The 20,055-nt window shown below is 38.5% G+C and overlaps 1 protein-coding gene across 5 annotated transcripts in view; it reads right to left on the bottom strand.

The window, feature by feature from the left end:
- The window catches only part of SPAST (spastin), a 58,749-nt gene that overhangs the window by 36,508 nt on the left and 2,186 nt on the right, over positions 1-20,055 (bottom strand). For 2 of the 5 annotated variants that reach the window (XM_045009525.1, XM_045009521.1), the window contains exons 2-4: positions 15,279-15,365; positions 11,997-12,080; positions 5,707-5,802 (exon numbers count right to left, since the gene is read on the bottom strand). In XM_045009525.1, the coding sequence (XP_044865460.1) occupies positions 5,707-5,802; positions 11,997-12,080; positions 15,279-15,365 (267 nt within the window). The remainder of the gene's footprint in view (positions 1-5,706; positions 5,803-11,996; positions 12,081-15,278; positions 15,366-20,055) is intronic. The other 3 variants (XM_045009522.1, XM_045009524.1, XM_045009523.1) reach the window with 3 other exon arrangements.

Here is a 20,055-nt window from a genome sequence, read left to right as displayed (position 1 = left end):
AAAATATCACATTTTCAACACAAATTTGGGAGAAAGGGGCTGCCTAAAAATTCAAAGAGTATACAAAAAAGCAATTTGTTTAGATCTCACGATTTAAGCCAATTTCATGAATTTTTTATTCTTGGGGTTGGCAATACAGTGATATGTATCTTTTGCAGAACAGTACTTCAGTTTCTTGTGTTTATCTCTATAAAATATCACATCCTAAACAGATACATTTTGCTGCATACTTGCGAATATTCCTAAAGTCACAAGCAGCTTTTAAAAAGAAACTAATGTAAGGCTGATTTTTGCTCTGTGGTGAAAAGTGATACTTTGCAACCCAAAAGCTGCATGGATATACTATGTCACATCATCTTTTCAAGATGATAGACAAAGCAATCTTGGCATCTAGAGATGCCTTGTCAAGTTTGAACTTTTTATATCTAAATTTCAAGAATGAGACACCAGATAGCCTAGCTTCAATTTGAAACTTGAATCACATATGTTATATACTGGCCTGGTTAACCCAATTCAGTAATTATGCCAATGGTAAAAAGTCTCCACTCTGCTTTGTTTCTGTATATCCTGTGTTTTTGCTACTTGTCTGTTCCTCATACAGCCCTAACACTGAAAATTTAAGTTGTAACAATAAGGGTATAAAGGCCTCTTGCAGTCTGATATATATCCATCCAGCCCATCAACCCCCCAGCCTGAATAAGCAGACAGCCAAATTCTGTCTGAAGATTGCCAAAGCAGCAGTTGCTTTCACCACAATGAAATGGAGAACAAAGGTCTCAGATTCCAAACTACACTGTATGAGGAAGCAGTCTGAATACGATATAAGCTTTTTATACACTCTGCCAACGAAACATGCAGTTGAATTACCAAGTCTGACAATACTAAAAATTGGGGAACAAAAGTAGTATTGGATTAAGAAGATTGTTCCAATGTTCACTTTAAATGTGTTATTCAGCTTTCCTATTAAAAACAGTAATTCACTCATTTCAAAAAAGAATAAACCAACTTTTGTGCTTTTAACAGTTAAAAAAAGATAGTTCTTGAACGGCATGTTTCTGCTTGAAAAGTTTTTTACTAGTGTCAAACCACAGGAAAAGGCGTTTTATTCAGATTTAAGATCAGTGAGTCAGCAATTCTAGTGAAACTCTGCTAACAAAATCATGACTATGCAATCTATTTCCATTTTAAAAGAGATCTTAAAGATTGTTTACGTGTACATTTTGATCCATCCATCACACTGGTATCGGGGCACCAAATACAAGACTATCAAATCATTCGTAATTAGTCCCTTATTCACTTGGAAGAGCTTTCACTGAATAGTCAAGTTCATTATAATATTCCCATTCAGTAAATGCACGCTCAGATATTTCAGCAACATCCATTCAAATTAAAAGACAAATGTAGGAACTGCTTAATTCCCTGAACTTCTCTTTAAGTAAGTTAAAAATCTACTAAGGCCTGGTCTAGATGTAAAAGTTTTGCCAGCATAGCTATGTCAGTGTGAATCCCCACCCCCCCACCCCTGACTGAAGAAGCTATGCCAGCAAAAGCCCTAGTTTTGCCTACACCGCACCCCCCCACCCCCAAAAAAGGTCTTTTTTTTTTTAAATCGCTTACTCGGTTTGGGGAAACTAGTTTAAGCTATACCAGTAAAAGGAATGTCTCCAGTAGGTGTCTTGCCAATATATTTATCTGTATACCTACACTGACAAACCTTTTCAGGCACAAGCTAAAACCAAAACGCTGAATACCCAAACACTGTACCAACACAGAGCTGTACAGGACTTTAACATTGAGTACATCAAGAACAATTGGACAACGTGAATTTCAGCATAGTTTGAGACCCAGGAGTAAGGCAAAGTAAGTACATTAGGAGTACTGCAATATTCCAATTAATTGCTATTGAAGCATATATCACATAAGGATTAATATTAAAATAAAACTACGTAGACTTGTTAAAGACTTGTGCCTGCCCTTGCTAGAAGTTACAAAGTCACCTCTACTTCCTCAGTTTTTTATTACAAAGTGTATCTATCACTATGGAACAATTTGGGTAGGTTTGTTGGAATCTAGTCTGAAGACAATGACAGGTACATTAGGTAACTTATTCTCCAGAGGTAAGTTTTGTCACAAGACTACTCACTTCTACATTCTAGAGAGGTCCACAGATGCACCTATAAATGACTAACTGCACAAATAAGAGACAAGACATCAGTGTCACAATAGTAAAGAGTTTTATAAAAATCCAAGGGACCAAATTTTCAAAATGAAAAGTAGAGACATCCGAATATACATCGGGGGTATTTGGCCTGGGAGGTGAGGGTCAGAAACAGGTTCTGCCACAGAGTTTAAAGAATGAATCAGAATAATAATGCTTTGAAAGAAAAACCTTGATGATACAGGCCTGCCAAAGAATAGCCATGAGAAATGCAGAGAGCTATTTAGACAGAAGAATGGGCCTTGGAAGGTGTTTGGCTTTGACCCACTGTAATAGCGGCAACTGAAAAAAAGCCAGATGTTCTAAAGTCAAAGCACTTGTTAATTAACATTACACGTATGTTCTTGTAATGGAAGGGTATGTGTAGGAAGGATGTTGGCAGGATGATTAACTGACTAACGCAGAACTAAAGACAGCATGTTTACAAGAATGCAAGACAAGACTGTAAGCACCACCTTATCCTTACCAACAGAACTTGAAAAAATTTACCAGACATCTAGATAGACAGATACAAAGAAAGGGTGGCATCCCCTCCAACAAGGTCAAGAAGCAAAAACCTAATGAAAAGCCCAGATACCAGGAAGCAGCAGCAGCAGCACGTTTGGATACCTCTCTCTCGGTCTCATTCTATATCCTATTTGGGAATTCTGTATTTCAGATCAGCCTGTGAGTAGCAGAGGTCTGATAAATTTGAAGCTTCCCTCTTGCTGTAGATGGAGAAGTAACTTTATCTTTGTCCCTTCCTACAGCCTCCTAGCTGCTGCCAGGAGTTGGAGGGGCTAGAGAGGAAGAAGAGAAAATGTCTCCATTACTTTACCCTACCTATCCTAGCCTGTTAGTCCATGTCTTGTTACCTGGTGAGGCATTCCATTATCTACCTCTGCCACTGCTCATACAATCTTCTGAAATTCAGAAGAGAGAGTGACTCTTCACTACTTCAGGAATTTCTTTACAAAAGACTCTGAAGAAGTGGGGAGTATGACTCTATAGGAATAATCCACTGATCCCAAAATTTGACAGTGTAACTTTCCCCTTGACAGTGTTTTTTCTTTAAGTGTAAGTATCCAGCAAGGACATAATTTACCAGTTCAAATCTGTAACAAAACATTTCTCCATTTTCAGCAGCCTTGGGTGGAAAAATATCCATGGATTTTAATTAAACCTCATTGTTCACAGTATGAAAGTTACCTGAGTAGCTGGTGAACGTGAGAGAGATGTATATAACAGAAATAAGAGAAAGGAAGATCCAATGGCTAGGGGTACTATCTCAGGACTGGGGTGACCTGGGTTCAAGATCCTGTTCCACCACAGACTTCTTATGTGACACCTTGGGTAAGTCGCATTCTCTGTGGCTCAGTTCCCATTTGCAAAAATGGAGATATAGTACTTCCATACTATAGAGATGTTGAGAGGGGAACTACATTGAAGGTTGGGAGGCAATACTAGAGCAACGGAGGCCATGTAAGTACCTTAGATAATAGATGCTCAAATCAAAGAATGGAACAAACATTTATTCTAATAAGGCATTTTAATAGAAATGAAGAGTTTTTAGACTGTGGAACTGTTATTTTTCTAGGCTTTAAGCCCAATGTGAAAAGCCAGTGCAATTCTGCTGTCCTCCACAACTTTTAATTTATGGTAATACCTATGAGAAGAGAAAAATTTACTTGTTTTTAAAATAAGATGACCTTATTGCAGAAGAAGCAGACTCCTCCTGTTTTGACTCCTGCCTTGAAGGACAGGAGATAATTTGTACTTATGTGGGGAACTTTTGAAAAGAAGCAAGTGAGTGCTAGAACTATTTCTTGCCAAAATTAAAGACTGCCTAGTTATTAAACCTTTTTCTGGGCTATCCACATTAGAAAACTAGTGTGGAGAACTGAGCAAAAAACCAAAAGTGGAGCACATGAAAGAGAAAGCAGCCTATGTTTTTTCAAAAGTTGGGTAGGGTGTATTTATTTAAACTTGGAGCCATCTGGATGCAGACAACCAAAGTTTTATTAGGCCATTTCATACTATCAGTTGTTAAGCTTGATTTAGTTATGAAGTTTTGCTTAAATGTCAACTTAAAATAAAAATGTAGACTTTTAAAAACCCCCATCATCATTCCAAACAAAGCCAAAAACTCATCTAAGAGAAAAACTCCAGAAGACAATGTATTTGTTCAGACACACACAATAATTGAAACATGTGTAATTAGTTTAATTGTTTCCTTGTTTTTGTGTCTTATGAAGCCAAAAGGCGAGAGATTTTTATTATTATTTTTTTTTAAATAGAAAAGTGGCCATATAGTTAGAATAATAGTTTGGGTATTCAAAGGCAAGTGAATTGCTGAAAGATACTTTTTTTTTTTTAAACTCAACTGACTAGATTTCAAGTTGACAGTCACTTTAAGGACTGATTGCATACTAGTCTAAGATTGCTGTGCTCTGAGTTCTGTAGCTGAGTTTTGTTAATTCCATTGGTGTTTAACCTTATTTTACTTAACATGATTAATCTACACTGCATGTGTATGACTAAATTGGGTTTATAGTTCTGATTACATCATATTGGTGGCTTTAAACATCCTTTTAATTCTTAACAGTTTATGAAATTCAGGAGACGTTTTGCTTCATGTGTGTAGCACTTGAACTGGAAATACACTTTTTGTGACAGTTTAGTATTCTTGGTACCATCACTCGGGAGAAAAGAGGAAAAAAACCTTCTCCAACTGAAAACCTACAGTTAAAAATGGCAAGTGTTGCTGTTTGTTTTTTTTACTTTAAGAGCAAAAAATATAAAATCTATTACAAGCACAAACTGACACTTACTTAAAGCAACCGCACCTGAGTTTAGATCAGTATCTGTCCTATATTAAAAACAAAACAAAACATCAAAGGCTTTTTCCAAGAACATCTTATGCTGACTATCACTACAGTACAATAAATTACTTCTAATAGGAAATGCCAGAAATCAAGAGCTAACATTTAAACTTTAAAGTATGATCATGTTAACCTCTTTTAAATACACAGCCACAAGAAAAGGTGTTTTTGGAATCCTGTCTTTTGGGCTTGTCTACAGCAATACGGCAAGCTGGAGTGCGACTCTACCCTGTACTAGCCTGCTGTGGACTAACAGTCTGCATGGATCCTGCTGATGTGCATTAACAGTTCATTAATGCACTTTGATCTAGTCCTCTTTGAAACGAAACTAGATCAAAGCACATTAAAGGTAAACTCTTCTGGATCCTAACTTTTTGAAAACCCTGAAACGGAGCAACAAAGAAGGAGAGCTGTTTTGATAGACAACCAAGTACTGCAATATAACAAACAGCATTAACAAAGAGCCTTATGAGGATGGAATGTATTTCTACAAAACCTTTAAAACAGAAACATACAAATTTTAACAAATTAATGTGGGGCCAGGAAATTCAGCATATTTTCCTTGCAACATACCAGAAACTGACAGACATCCCCTGATTAATTCGGTGCTGGTGAAACCAAACCCACCTGACTGGAGATGTCCATTGCGGCATGCCAGGTTAGTACTGTCATTATAGACCTCCATTTGCGGCTTGGGAATTTGCAAAACTGCCTGCAGCTTCTCTATGCAACAAACAGAGGGGGAAAAAGGACAAAATAAACAAATAAAAAACAAAAAATGAACCAATGAAATTTATGTACGCTGATCACATAGAAATGACAACGCCAGCTTCCGTATACTTGATGTAAGGGTCAAAGATAAAAGGGATATTTCTATTTATGCTAACTACTTTATGAACCTAAAAACCCAAAAATCTGTGTATATGAAGTACAAATCGATGAAAGCAGTTTTAAACTGGCAGTCAATCCTTAAATTAGTTAAAAGTAACCATTTAAAAAAAAAATCACCGGAGGATTTTTTTCCAAAGGCACTGCACAGGATTTATTATCTTGACTCCATCTGACATACGGTGGGATTTGTATGACAATCCCGTTCCTGGAAGTTTTCCATTAGGAGCTTGTGTTGACCATTTGCAAGTACTCTTTCACGCAAGAAATGGCTCACCGAAACAGGTATGTAAGCTAGTCCACATTTTACACTTAATGTGTCTGTAATAAACAAAACTTGTTTGACAGTTTCTAGTACTCAAATGAGGTAGGTGATTTCAGGATTTCAAAATGTGAATTGAAGTTTGTAGAGTTCTCACTTCTTAGGAAGCTGCATGTAATTTTTAAAAAATACTGTAAAATACCCTTGTTTCTGACCAAGTCAAAAGTTTAACTTCAGTAACATTTGAATGTGTTTCATGAAAATAATTTAAGATTAAGGGGAAGGAACTTTGCCACAAAAAAGGATGGCACAACGTAACTAAGCTATTAGCAGTGAACAAATAAAACAAATAAGTCAATATATATATTTTGACAGGAGCCTTCCGTCAACCCCACAAGTTAAAAATATACATATTTTCTTGATAAATGCGTCACTTTAAGTCACTCCATGGCTCCCCTTTCTGCACTGCAATAGATACGAACTTTTGGTCCTAGCTGTTAAGGCCCTTCACAACTTTGCCCCTCCCTATTTATCTACTTTCCCAGTTCTCCTGCTCTGTTGATATTGCCAGTCCCAATCCCGCATGTTAGATTTCCCCAGAAATACATTTGTGCTCAGTTACCATGGTGATGGGCAAATTATTAAAACCCAAATAAAATAGAAAAAGTATAATTTGACTCCATCTTTATACATGCAACACCTTCCCTGAACCAATCTGAAAAGCCACTAACCTTCCTGTCCCTTTAAAAAAAAAAAAAAAAGCCACCCCATCACAATGCCGAAAAGAAACTGTCAGACAGACAGTTAAGTGTAGTGCCAGAAGGGACTGCTAATTTTTAAAAAAAACTTATTTCACCTAGATAAACAATTCATATTACTGTTTCCAAAGTCTATTCTCCCTAACTCCTTCCAGTTGTTTGCTACCCACTTGTTCCATTTTGCCTTAAGGCCTGTCTATACTGGGAAAAAGCCGTGTCTCAGAACACACAATTAGAACTTTAGACACAACTTTTCCCTTTGTACGGACATGGGCATTCATTCTTAAAAGACATATTACTGGTTTAAATCACTAATTTAAAATAAGTCCATGTGTATATATATTATTATCTACATGTACACAGTATATACACGTGATCTGTAAGATTCCTCATTTAACACCCCAAAACGGGATATAGCCCCCCCCCTTTTGTGGGGGGGGCAAAGAGAAAGTAGACACTTTCATTTGGGCTAATATTTAAGGTATGGTTTAAGATCCCTCTTCTCCTACGGCCTCCTCACGCCAGCCCTCTAAAATATTAGAGAAGCTATACCAGCTGATCCCTAGACTCTACTTCTGGACAGAGGACCTGATCCTAATCATTTTGCTGTAGCTTCCAGAATTTGAGACAAACTGTTTTCATTTGGAGTTAACAAGAAGATTTCCCAACTGACAATTGAACAGAAAAGAAATTCACAGCACTAGAGAAAGTGAAAGTATACTATTCTTTGCTTCTTAACAATGTACATGAAATAACAGTGCAAGTACTGTACTGCAGTTCTTCTCTTCCTTTAGAGTCAGTATAGTTATGGAATCCCTTAAAAACCATATGTTTCCACTAGATAAGTGAGAGAACTCTTCTCCTTCCGTCCCCCACCCCCCAAATTAATAGCTTTCCTCCTGGGAGATTTCCCCTTCCCATTTAAGTGTTCACTCCCAAATAAACAAGTTAAAAAGCACTTGATTGAAGAATCTCTCTCTCTGGTGATGTATTATTCTGATAAAGCTTCTTAAAAATTCAACAAAAACTGCAGTCTACTTTTTCCTTGTGACCAGCTTTCATTGTCCATCAAGTTTAATTAATAAACTCTTTGCTCATCCAGCCAGATACAGTAAACATCTTCTAATTTCTTCTCATTTTGGTAACACTTAGCTCTGACTTCTATGAAAGTAACATTTGTTCTTTATTTATGTATCCGCCACCCGATTTCTTCAGTTTCATAATTCTTGAAGCTCTGTTCTTGTACATTTCCCATCTATGAACAAATATATTAAGCTTAAATAAAAAAGCTGTAAGAAGTAGCAAGTAGCCAATGCCATCACAAAACAGGGAGGCAGGTGTTTTACTCAGTAGGGAATGACTAAATCACTGAACTTTTGTGCCTGAACTTGGCCAGGGTCTCTGCTAAAGGGGATGTTGGTGGGAAGACATGCAATCTTTCTGCAGTGAATGGAGACAACACCCCTTGCTGGTGCAAGTGTCTTCCTGGTGCAAGTGTCTTCCTGGTGTCACATACCACCAATATCTTGTCGATCAGAGCTGAGATGAGTAGGATCCTACAGCATTTCCACCGAAGGAAGATCTGATACACCACCTCCTAATTCAGAGACAGTTCTTGCAGTCAAAGAAGTCAGTCTCCAATTTTATCATTCCTCCAAGGTAGGTAACATCAAGCAATGCCCTTATGTGACACTGCCCAATTCCAAACCTACACAGTTTTCCAAAACAGGAAGATCTCTCCTGTGCCTCTGCTTATGCAGAATACAATGATCTGATTGTCAACTGAATTAGAATCATCATTTGGGATGCCAGGTTTATGAAGATCTTCAGAGCATTCATAAATCCTCCTAAATAATTGTGCATTGGCTGCCATTCCTAGACACAAAGTTCCTTGATTCCTTATCACATGTAAATTGCAGCCATGTATCCTAATCCAAAATACAATAATCTGTAAATTCAGCATCTAGCCTAACCAGATATCCTGGACTGCCATTACAGTGATAAACTCAACTAAAAAGAGACATTCTGCATTAGCTTCAGTTTCCAAAAAGACTGAAGGTGCCACCTCTTAAATAGAGTGCCCAAAAGTAATCTAATCTCAAAATAAAAGCATGGATCACAGCGGCACAGCCCACATCCAGAATAAATTATCTCAACCTCCTGGCCAAACGTAAAAAAAAGCTATAACAGTCAATGCTTCTAAATGATTGTTTAAACAGCAGATAAGGATGCAACAGAACCTAGAGACAAACTCAAACAACAAATATTGGACAAACTCTTAAAAGGGACAGATGTAATCTGTGTCATTATCTGGTTATTTTCCCTATACTACCAATATCACTTCCATCATATCTGAATTGAGTTTCAGCCAGGTAGCCCTCATCTGTGTCTCTATCTTTACCATACACAGAGTAAAGCTTTTGGTAGCTCTCACTGGGTCAGACAAAAGATTTAAATGTGTCATTATGAAGGGACTATTTTTTTTTTTTTTTAGGAACTTGGGAAATTCTAAAAGACTACTACTCTATTATGGAAAAAACATTTAGTCCCTGATCTTGCAACTGGATCTCTGCAGGCAGACCCTCAAGCAAGCATAGAGTTGCACTGACTTTACTAGGTCTCCTCATCGATGCAAGGGTCTGTCAGAACTAAAGGAATGGGGGCCTAAGATCATAAAGTGAAGACCTCATGACAGTTGCATGTGCAACCTTATCTAAGGCTCTTTGTGCATCTGCATTACAGTATATACTTGAGTTACAATATCACATATTCCTCAGTAATATTGCCTCAAGTGTGCAGGATGAATGACAGAAGTGACAAAAGCAAGGGTGCAACAGAAGTGAAGAAAGGTAATAAACAGTCTAACTGATGTCACCCAGTGATATAATTGCTTCACATTAAAAGTCTGACTTATGTGGACTTAAATTCTATCATTAATTTTAAAATATTTTAGGCATGATTCTGATCTTCACCACTAAGCAATAGCTCCCCATCCAAATTTTGCCCTCAGCTACACTGGTAAAACTCTGGAGCAGGTGCTCAACTACAGTGATGGGGCAGAAATAAGAGTCTATACAGAATAAAGTAAAGCAATGACTTCAGTAGATTTGCACTGATATCACTTCAGACAATTTGAACTAGACTGAAACAAGGATTTACAAAACACCTGCCTCATTCGTTATTTACCTCTGCCACATTCATTCACCTTTCAGCCTGCACCCAGAATGAGACAACGAATGTGTAATTAAAGATTACAATAAAACAAAAAAAGTTGCAAAGTTAAGATTTCATGTACTCCCTTAATGTCATTTCCTGACTTTTGAGTGCTTAACTTTTGCAACCTTCATCTTCTTTTAACATCTCCTTTTGCAGGAATACATTTAAGGGCACACATGGCCAATATTCAACTCAGTTTGCTAACAAACTACCATAACTGGGGCACGTCAGGAGCAGGTAATGCACACATAAAACATATACCATCAATTAAGAAACAGAAGTGATTTTGATTTTTTTTTAAAGCTTATTGTTATATCTAAGATGACTATAAATGAAATCAAATTTTAAAATTTGTTTACTTCACACAGCTGAATGCACAGCGTACAGCTTCACAGTTTTCACTGCTCAACTACATCACTGTAGGTGACAGCTCCTGTGTGGGCTTTCCCCTAGCCTCTTCAAGAGGAGTATTGAATATTGATGAGCTGCTGCTGTTTTGAGTCAAGAATGTGCACCAATCCAAGTAGCAACAGGAAACAGGAGTGGATAGAGAGATACCACAGATCCCTGCACAGAACCAGAGGTAATGGGAAGACAGGAAAAGAGATAGTCACTTTCTTCCCTGCTGTAATCACTACACCAAGCCACAAAGCAATGGGAGCCAAGGGAAGTGAGGAACATTCATGCCTCAGACTCATCATCAGGCTCCAAGAAGAAATTAGGATGCTTGCGTCAAATTACAACTAGTGCTGAAGGTGAAAGTAAGGAGGCCTGGACAGAGAATCAAGTGGGAGGGTTGTCAGGCCCAAACACATTTTGTGGTGCTGCTTTCCAGAATGGGCATCTTCCCCTACTGCAAAAACTCTCAGAAAAACAAATCATCAGTAGAATAGAAAAGAGAAATCTTTTAAAACAGAATATTTAGAACACTTTCTGAACATACTATTTAAAGGATGCTCTATCAGATTTTTATTTTATACAAAGTCAGTCATTCTCAAAATTATTACACAACAACATTTTACTGCCAATCACAGGTGTCAGTTGTAATGTTTTTGTAGAGTGTTCACATCCATTACAATGAGTTTCATAACATTTATAAGAGCTCAGACTTTACCATATGTTGCTCCTGAAATGAAATGGTCTTAACCTTAGCAATTAAAGTAGAAGATGATGATGATCAAATTAAAGTCACAGAGGTTAAAGTTTTTAAATTGTTTAATCTTATTTATAAGACTGAATGACTTCAGTTATAGTACGTACTGGGAATCAGATTGTTAATGTAATTACCAGATTAATAATGAAGAATTGGTTTAAATTGTAGTCAGCACTTCCCGCAGAACAAAGAGTACACCTACAAGTTTCATCCAACAGAAATCCAGTACGTTAAGACAGTGTTTTTCAACCAGTGGGCTGTGATCCCCAGCAAGACATGAAAGGCAACTGGAGGGTTGAAAGGTGTTAAAAATTATATTATAATTTTAAAGCAAAGAAAATAAAATGTCCAGGGTAACTTCAGGATGATCAAAACCTTCAAAGGCTGTGCAGTCAAATGTACTAGTTGTATTATATGGTATTTGTATAGTAATTGTAAGGCACTCATGAATTTTTTTTAAAATTCAAATAAGGGATCACCAACCTGAAAAGACTGAGAAACGCTACGCTACTACGAATTTATTTTTAAAAATGTACAATTACTTTTGCTCTTCATTTTAAATAATTAAATATATTAAGTTAATGCGTTATCATGGTCATTATGTGTACCAACTTTCAAAATTTTGAATAGTAACTGGTACCTAGAAGCTGCAAACGATCCTTTGCCATAGCCAAATTCGTCATCATTTTAGACTGCAGACGTCGAGCTCGTTCACACTGATCACCTTAAGAAAGAATCAATATTAAAAACAGGAATATGTCAAGTTAATGTTTACAAGTGTTAAAATAATAATTCCTTCATTAAAATTGACATCTAACCTTTCCCTCTCCCCTCTGGTAAAGGAGAGGAGGGAAATAAAATGTAAATCTTAGTCAAAGATCTTAAGTTAAAGAAAACAACGCTGTACAAAATTGGCTCTGTTTGCTTCACAAACTGCATGTACAAAGCTGAAGACTCGAGTGTTGAAATGCATGTCTATGGGAATGTCTACACTATCCGCCAGATCAGCAGGTAGTGATCAATTTATCAAGGATCAATTTATTGCATCTAGTGCAGACACAATAAATCAATCCCTGATTGCTCTGCTGTTGACTCCTGTACTCCACTGCGTCGTGAGGCAAAAGTAGAGTCAACGGGGGAACACCGGCAGTCGACCCCGCGCCATGAGGACATGAGGTAAGTCGACCTAAGATACGCAACTTCAGCTATGAGAATAGTGTAGCTGAAGTGGACGTATCTTAGGTCGATCTCTCCCCCCCATCCCAGTGTAGACCAGGTCTTTGACACCCAAGCCAAGTTGGTGCATGCTACCATTTAGTTTGTGAAGGTTATATGCAACAGTGAGGGAGACAAAGTGAAACAAGGTAAAGAATCAAAAAAATGTAGACGAGTAACCAAGAGGCAGGTATAATCTAAAGTGATTTCACTTTGGCAAAACTGAAATTTAAACTGAATTAATTGTGTCCCTTCACATTTCAAAACATCAGTAATGGATTTACAAACATTACTATGGCCACTTCCTTAAGACAGAGCTCTCACAGTTTAAAAGCTTCTCTAACTTCTTAAAGAGAACGCATCTGCCGGATGTTGATAGTGAAGGGGAGTACTGTATTGTTAACTAAAATCTGTTTTACTATTTTACAGGACAGGTACAGGACTATGCTTACTATAAATGATAAAATAGGAAATGTCTTCTGAGGTTGTGTCTCTCAAATAGTGAGCAGAAAAGCGTGGGAACTCTTAATGACCTCTGATACATTACATATAATCTGAATAAATATTTTTACCAATTTTTCCTATATGATTTCAACAAAAGAACTAGGGATCAACCAATGAAATTAAAACGCAGTAGGTTTAAAACAAACAAAAGGAAATACTTCTTCATACAATGCACAGTCAACCTGTGAAATTTGTTGCCATGGGATATCGTGAAGGCTAAAAGTAAACGGGTTCAAAACAGAATTAGATAACCTCCATGAATTTAAATCCTTCAATGGCTATTAGCCAAGATGATCAGAGATACAATCCCATGCTCTGGTGTCCCTAAACCTCCAATTGCCAGAGGATGGGATTGGACCTCCTGAAATTACCCTGTTCTGTTTATTCCCTCTGAAGCATCTGGCACGGGCCACTGTCAGAGACAGTATATTGAGCTAGATCAGGGATCGGCAACCTCTGGCACATGGCTCACCAGGTTAAGCACCCTGGCGGGCCGGGCTGGTTTGTTTACCAGTTGTGTCCACAGGTTTGGCCGATCACGGCTCCCAGTGGCCATGGTTTGCCGTCCCACACCAATGGGGGCGGCGGGAAGCAGCGCAGGCCGAAGGATGTGCTGGCCGCCGCTTTCCGCCACCCCCAATGGCCTGGAGTAGCGAACTACGGCCAGTGGGAGCCGCGATCGGCCAAACCTGCGGATGCGGCAGGTAAACAAACCAGCCCAGCCCACCAAGGTGCTTACCCTGGCAGGCTGCATGCCAAAGGTTGCTGATCCTTGAGCTAGATGGACCATTGATTTGAGCCATTAGGGCTGTTCTTATGTTTATTCACCATATTTGAGAACTGAAGCAGGTTTTTCCTTGGTAGTATGGCTTTACCTGAGAAATGTACAGTAACTCCTCACTTAACATTGTAGTTATGTTCCTGAAAAATGCAACTTTAAGTGAAACGAGGTTAAACTAATCCAATTTCCCCAGAAGATTTAATGTAAATGCAGGGGGTTAGGTTCCAAGGAAATTTTGGGGGAGGCAGACAAAAGGCATTATATACTGTACTGTGGTTGGGAAGTACCCCTAGCTTACCCCACACAGACACAGCCCGCTGCAGGCAAGGACACTAGGAAGCACCTTCGAAGCCGCAGCTTCCCCCGAGAAGAACAGGCACTGACTTTGCTGGGGGATGCTCCAGGCCCACCTCTTCCTGTAACTGCTCCACTCCAGGCCCACCTCTTCCCACTATCACTCCACCTCCTCCCCGGAGCAGCCGCATCCCCACTCCTTCCCCCACCCCCCCAAGTCCTAAGCGCCACCAAACAGCTGTTTGGGGAAGCGCTGGGAGGGAGGGGGAGGAGGCGGAGAAGAGGAACTTGTGCAATTCTCCCTTGTAAAGTCGCTGCTCTTCCACAGAATCTTACAGGCAACGGACAGAGCAGGCAGGCAAATGATGTTATAAGGGAGCAGTGCGCAACTTTAAACGAGCATGTTCCCTAATTGAACAGCGACATAACTCTGAAACGTTAAGCGGGAGAACGTTAAGTGAGGAGTTACTGTATTTTTAAATCTCTCAAACATAATACTACCCCTGTGAAAACTGTGTTGATTTATATTCAAATGTAAAATTCTAGAGTAGTGAAAACACAAACAAATCCGCAGACCTCAACTTAAATGGATCAAGTTGAAATTTATGCTACAGGAATGCCCAAATATTTATTAACTTTAAGAATATTTTGGTATTGAGTTTTAGATGGACATTTTCATGAGCCAAAATTGCTTTGCCTTTTGAATAATCTTAATATATTTATTTCATAAAGCAGGACAAGAAAGATTAACATAGGAAAGGTTTGCAAATACAATGGTGTAAAACATTAAGGTATTAGAAAGCTAGAACAGAAATATTTGAGCAGTGGGTTAATCTTAAAACCCAAGTCGCAGTTTTTATATATATATATATGCTTTTCCTACATGAAGAAAGTAAATTGAGATAATTACCTATCTGTGTACCTACACTGGAAAGAATGTCTGCTGCATTAGGAAACATTTTGCATGTGCTTTTCCACGATACTGTTCAAACCAACTAGGTTTATTCCTCATCTACTTACTTGAAGAATGAAATACGATGTTTAACTCTCCCACTTTCTTGAGAAAAATGCCAGGAATTGATATTTATCACTAAGGTATAAACTTTACACACACAAAAATTGGCTTACCTTGACCAATAACTAAGACAGCTATTCCTTTCTCCAGTTCTTCAATTCCTTTCTTATACCATTCAACAGCTTGTTCCTTTTGTCCTGCTTAAAATGGAAATGGGCCCCTTACTTTCTGTAGGAAATTATAATTAAAGGAATGTTTCTACAAGATACGCAAGATGGGTAATGGGCAGAGTTTAATTACAAATGTGGAGGAAAACGACACATATGAGCAAAGTACTGTTGAATAAACACTTTTAAAGGGACAACTTCACATCTAGTCAATTTCAAAGACTGAGTTAACAATAGTTTTAGGTGCTACACCTGCCTCTTTAGCACTAGTCTCAATCACTTTTTCTTGTTTTCATACATTTTTCTCCTAATATTTGAAAGCTCCAGAAGGAGAAAATGGACTAACCATGCATATTCACAGGAGAAACAGTGGGACTGTGATAAAATGCTGTCAAGTCAAAGCAATTGCACTGGAAAACCCCTCTTTCCTAATCTTCCATTTACATATAAGGTTCATAAGGTAACTACCATTAATAGGTATAAACATCCAGAAAATCAACACACTACAGTGATAGGCAAAGCATAAAGACACTTGTGTCCCAAATTATACTGTAATGAACCCTACAGGGCATGGTATTTTTTAAAATTGGTTTCAAAGAAGCCACTTTCTGCATAGCCCCACCTTTTAGATATCATGAAAAATAGGGATGCTGTGCAATAAATTAGTACACCAGGCTTTCATTTCTAACAACCCAGGTTCAAGTCAAGAGAAAAATGAGTGCAAAAAACAACCTCTTTGGTTACTCTGTCATACCATAAAACCACTACCTATATCACAAATGTCAGCCTCTTCAAGAAGCACTAATCATTGGGATAACAACAGGGCAGGAGGGGAGAAGAGAGGACTGCGGTGACTGAACATTGCCATTTAGGGAAGCTTACACAAGGCTATCAAAAACATGCCTGGATTTAACATATGCTATCCGATAGTGTTGGTGTAAAATTTACTGAAATACCAAAATATTCAGATTCATTTTAAAGCTCTACTCTCTAACTCTCTCCTCTTGTATGTTTTCTGTATTCAAAGAGACATTCCATGACCTATTTAACCACATTATGAAAATTAGGAATATGTCCTATTTAGCACAAGTTTTATTAAAAAAGCTTAACAATCAAGTATTAGTATCAAATATTGCTATCCTATACCTGCTGTCACAAACTGTAGTGCTATCTCCAGAAAAAAGTCAGGATAAAGGGAGGAAAGATTTTGTGAAACCTTAAATGAAAGTAAGCAAAGTACCATATATTTTCCAAGTGCTCATTTCTAAACAGCAGTGACAGTGTTGCACCCGAACCTTTTGTCCCACATCTGTTATCTAGCATTCAGTATGGCATCAGTCAATATAGCATCCAGGCATTGTCCCTAGGACCCAGTTGAAAGCTTTGTACTTCATGTGCTCTGGCTACTAGGTGTATATATTTTAAATCTCCATTCCCACCATCTTTCTCCTTTTGAGTAGTCAGAAATCTCACTCACTCATAGACTTTAAGGTCAGAAGGGACTATTATGGTCATCTAGTCTTACTTTTTTGACCACAGTTGTATATTGAGCAGAGGTCTTCAATGAGCTGCTTACAGTGATATCCAGATCCCTTCCTTGGGTTTATAGATTCATAGACTAAGGTCAGAAGGGACCATTATGGTCATCTAGTCTGACCTCCTGCACAATGCAGGCCACAGAATCTCACCCACCCACTCCTGTAACAAACCCCTAACCTATGTCTGAGTTATTGAAGTCCTCAAATTGTGGTTTACAGACCTCAAAGTGCAGAGAATCCTCCAGCAAGTGACCCGTGCCCCACGCTGCAGAAGAAGGCGAAAAACCTCCAGGGCCTCTGCCAATCTTCCCTGGAGGAAAATTCCTTCCTGACCCCAAATATGGCGATCAGTTAAACCCTGAGCATGTGGGCAAGACTCACCAGCCAGCACCCAGGAAAAAATTCTCTGTAGTAACTTAGATCCCACCCCATCTAACATCCCATCACAGACCATTGGGCATATTTGCCTGCTAATAATCAAAGATTGATTAATTGCCAAAATTAGGCTATCCCATCATACCATCCCCTCCATAAACTTATCTGGCTTCAAGACTAAGCCTGATATGTCTTTTGCCCCCACTACTCCCCTTGGAAGGCTGTTCCAGAACTTCACTCCTCTAATGGTTAGAAATCTTTGTCTAATTTCAAGTCTAAACTTCCTCATGTCCAGTTTATATCCATTTGTTCTTGTGTCCACATTGGTACTAAGCTTAACTAATTCCTCTCCCTCCCTGATATTTATCCCTCTGATATATTTATAAAGAGCAATCATATCTCCCCTCAGCCTTCTTTTGGTTAGGCTAAACAAGCCAAGCTCTTTGAGTCTCCTTTCATAAGGCAGGTTTCCCATTCCTCGGATAATCCTAGTAGCCCTTCTCCCTCCATCTCCAGCCTCTTGACTGTTAAGGGCAGCTGTGCTTCTCCAACAATGGGGATCTCTATTACCGTACCCCTCCTTTAGCTTCCTTTTCTCAAGATAGCTCCAGTGTCTGTCTCTGCCACTGGTTATAGCTGTCTCAAACTAAACTTGAGAAGATCTGTCAGCTTCACTGCTGCCCACAAGATTCTGAAGAGAAGTTGTGAAACTGCCCAGATATTTTGTTAATTAAACTCTGCCTCTGTCTGGGGAAGTTTTGGCATTGACACAAACAACTGAACTATCTGCTGGCCAACTAAGAAGACACCACTACATAGACCCAGATTCTGACTATCCCTGCAATTATAAAAAGTCATTTTATACAAAAATAAAACTCAGATTCTACAGAATTTGGTGTCTCACCCGTCCCTGACTCCACACAATTCCCTGAAGGGAAATGGATTTTTCAAACCATTGCTGCAGTAGTTGCAAGTTACAAGACAAGCCAATTATAGTGTGTCTAAAAGTAAGAAGTGTAAAAAAAATTAACATTAGGTAGTTATAATGATATCTACTTAAGTTCATATTTTTCAAAATAAAATGGCCACAAATTCACAGGGGACAGTCTAGAAATCTTAACTGACCCACAAACTATGCATAACAAAAATCACTTCACATATGAAGTTGTACAAAATGCACCCAAAAAAATAAAAACAGATCCAGCACACATTAATAAGTAAATCCCTTTATGTCCATAAGATTAATGGATGCTTCACATGTAACTAATAGATCCAAACGTTAAAGTGTGATTCCTTTTCGGGGAAATGGATGTAATAGTGTCAACTGTGTATCTGACAGATCTGTTTCTAGAAAGTCATATCTGCTTGTATAAGCTGTAGTTAAAATTACTTTTTTTTTTTAATATATAAACACTACTATTCACCATGCACCAATAACACAACTATAAAATCTTAGAAGTGCAGGAGTAATATTTTAAAAATGCAACCTCATGAAAAAAGCAAGACCTGAAGGCTTCATGCTGCTCAACAGATTGCAATGACTTTGATATAGAGCAGTGGTCCGCAACGTGGTGCCCGCGGGTGCCATGGCGCCCGCCAGGGCATTTGTGTGTGCCCGCCTAGTGCCCAGCAGGGGAGAGAAGCCACAGCCCCGCGCCTGACGGGGACAGAGAACTCAGGCTGCGGGCACCGGTGTTCTCTGTCCTCGCAGCTTCTCTCCGGCTTCTCTCTTGATTCATATATTATGTAATATTAAATATGATGATTTTCATATTAATGTACAAATACAAAATAAGCCTTGCAAAATTGTTGGCGCCCACCACACTCTTCTGAAAACATGAATGTGCTACTGGCCACAAAAAGGTTGGGGACCACTGATATAGAGGTTTGAGAATCACAGTAGTAACTTGAGCAAAGTTTAAAAAAAAAAAAAAAAAAGCACTACCATTACTCCCTGGACAGCAGAAACTGGGAAAGGCATCTAAAATTGAGATACAAAATGGCTATGATCATACTGGTCTAACAGGAAGTTCTGAAAGATCTACCAATCCCACAAGTATTTGTATTGGTCTCCTGAAGTGTTTCTTGTCTGCACAGCTTTTAAGTTACTTGTAAGTTATGGGACTCGGAGAAAGATGGCACTTAAAAAGGTTTACTTTGGGTTTACTTAGTTAATATTTAAATAACAGCACAAATGCAGGAGAAAATGTAATAAGTGGTTCTCTCTCCCAACATAATCTGAGTGGCTGTTTGTGTAGTTCCATGCTGCTTAGGACAAATGAACTATACAACATGCCAATTAAAAGAGGGGACTTCAGGGATGGGATGAGGTATGGGGAGGAAGGGGAAAATCAAACTTAACAAGTTAGTTCTTATATTTTTTTCCTCCCTAAGTGTTAAGGCTATAATTATAACAGGCTTCTGAAAAAAACAAGCACTAGTTTGTTGTTATAAGCCATTACAGGTGCTTGACAGAACTGGAGATTTATCTACACTTAAGTACATTGTAATCACCACCTTTACTACCATTAAAATTTGGAACCAACTTGAGTTCTAACTTTTCCCTCCTACCCTCACAAGTCCTATGTCAAGCCAACATCTTTTTATATTAATAAGGCTGCATGCAGTCTCTTTCCGAGCCCACTACTGCCTTCCCAAGTTATTGCAGCAGACCAAAGTAAGTCTGTCCCTTTCTTGGCATACCACGCATGCAGTCTGTATAAAGACAGGTTTCAGAGTAGCAGCCGTGTTAGTCTGTATCCGCAAAAAGACTCTACATAAAGTCTCTATTTTGATTTTAAAGAGGGAAA

Source organism: Mauremys mutica, chromosome 3 (genome assembly GCF_020497125.1).
Source record: "Mauremys mutica isolate MM-2020 ecotype Southern chromosome 3, ASM2049712v1, whole genome shotgun sequence".
In the NCBI taxonomy this organism is placed as follows: Eukaryota; Metazoa; Chordata; order Testudines; family Geoemydidae; genus Mauremys; species Mauremys mutica.
The sequence above is the reverse complement of the archived record's forward strand: the minus strand, read 5'-3'. Positions and strand labels throughout refer to the sequence as shown.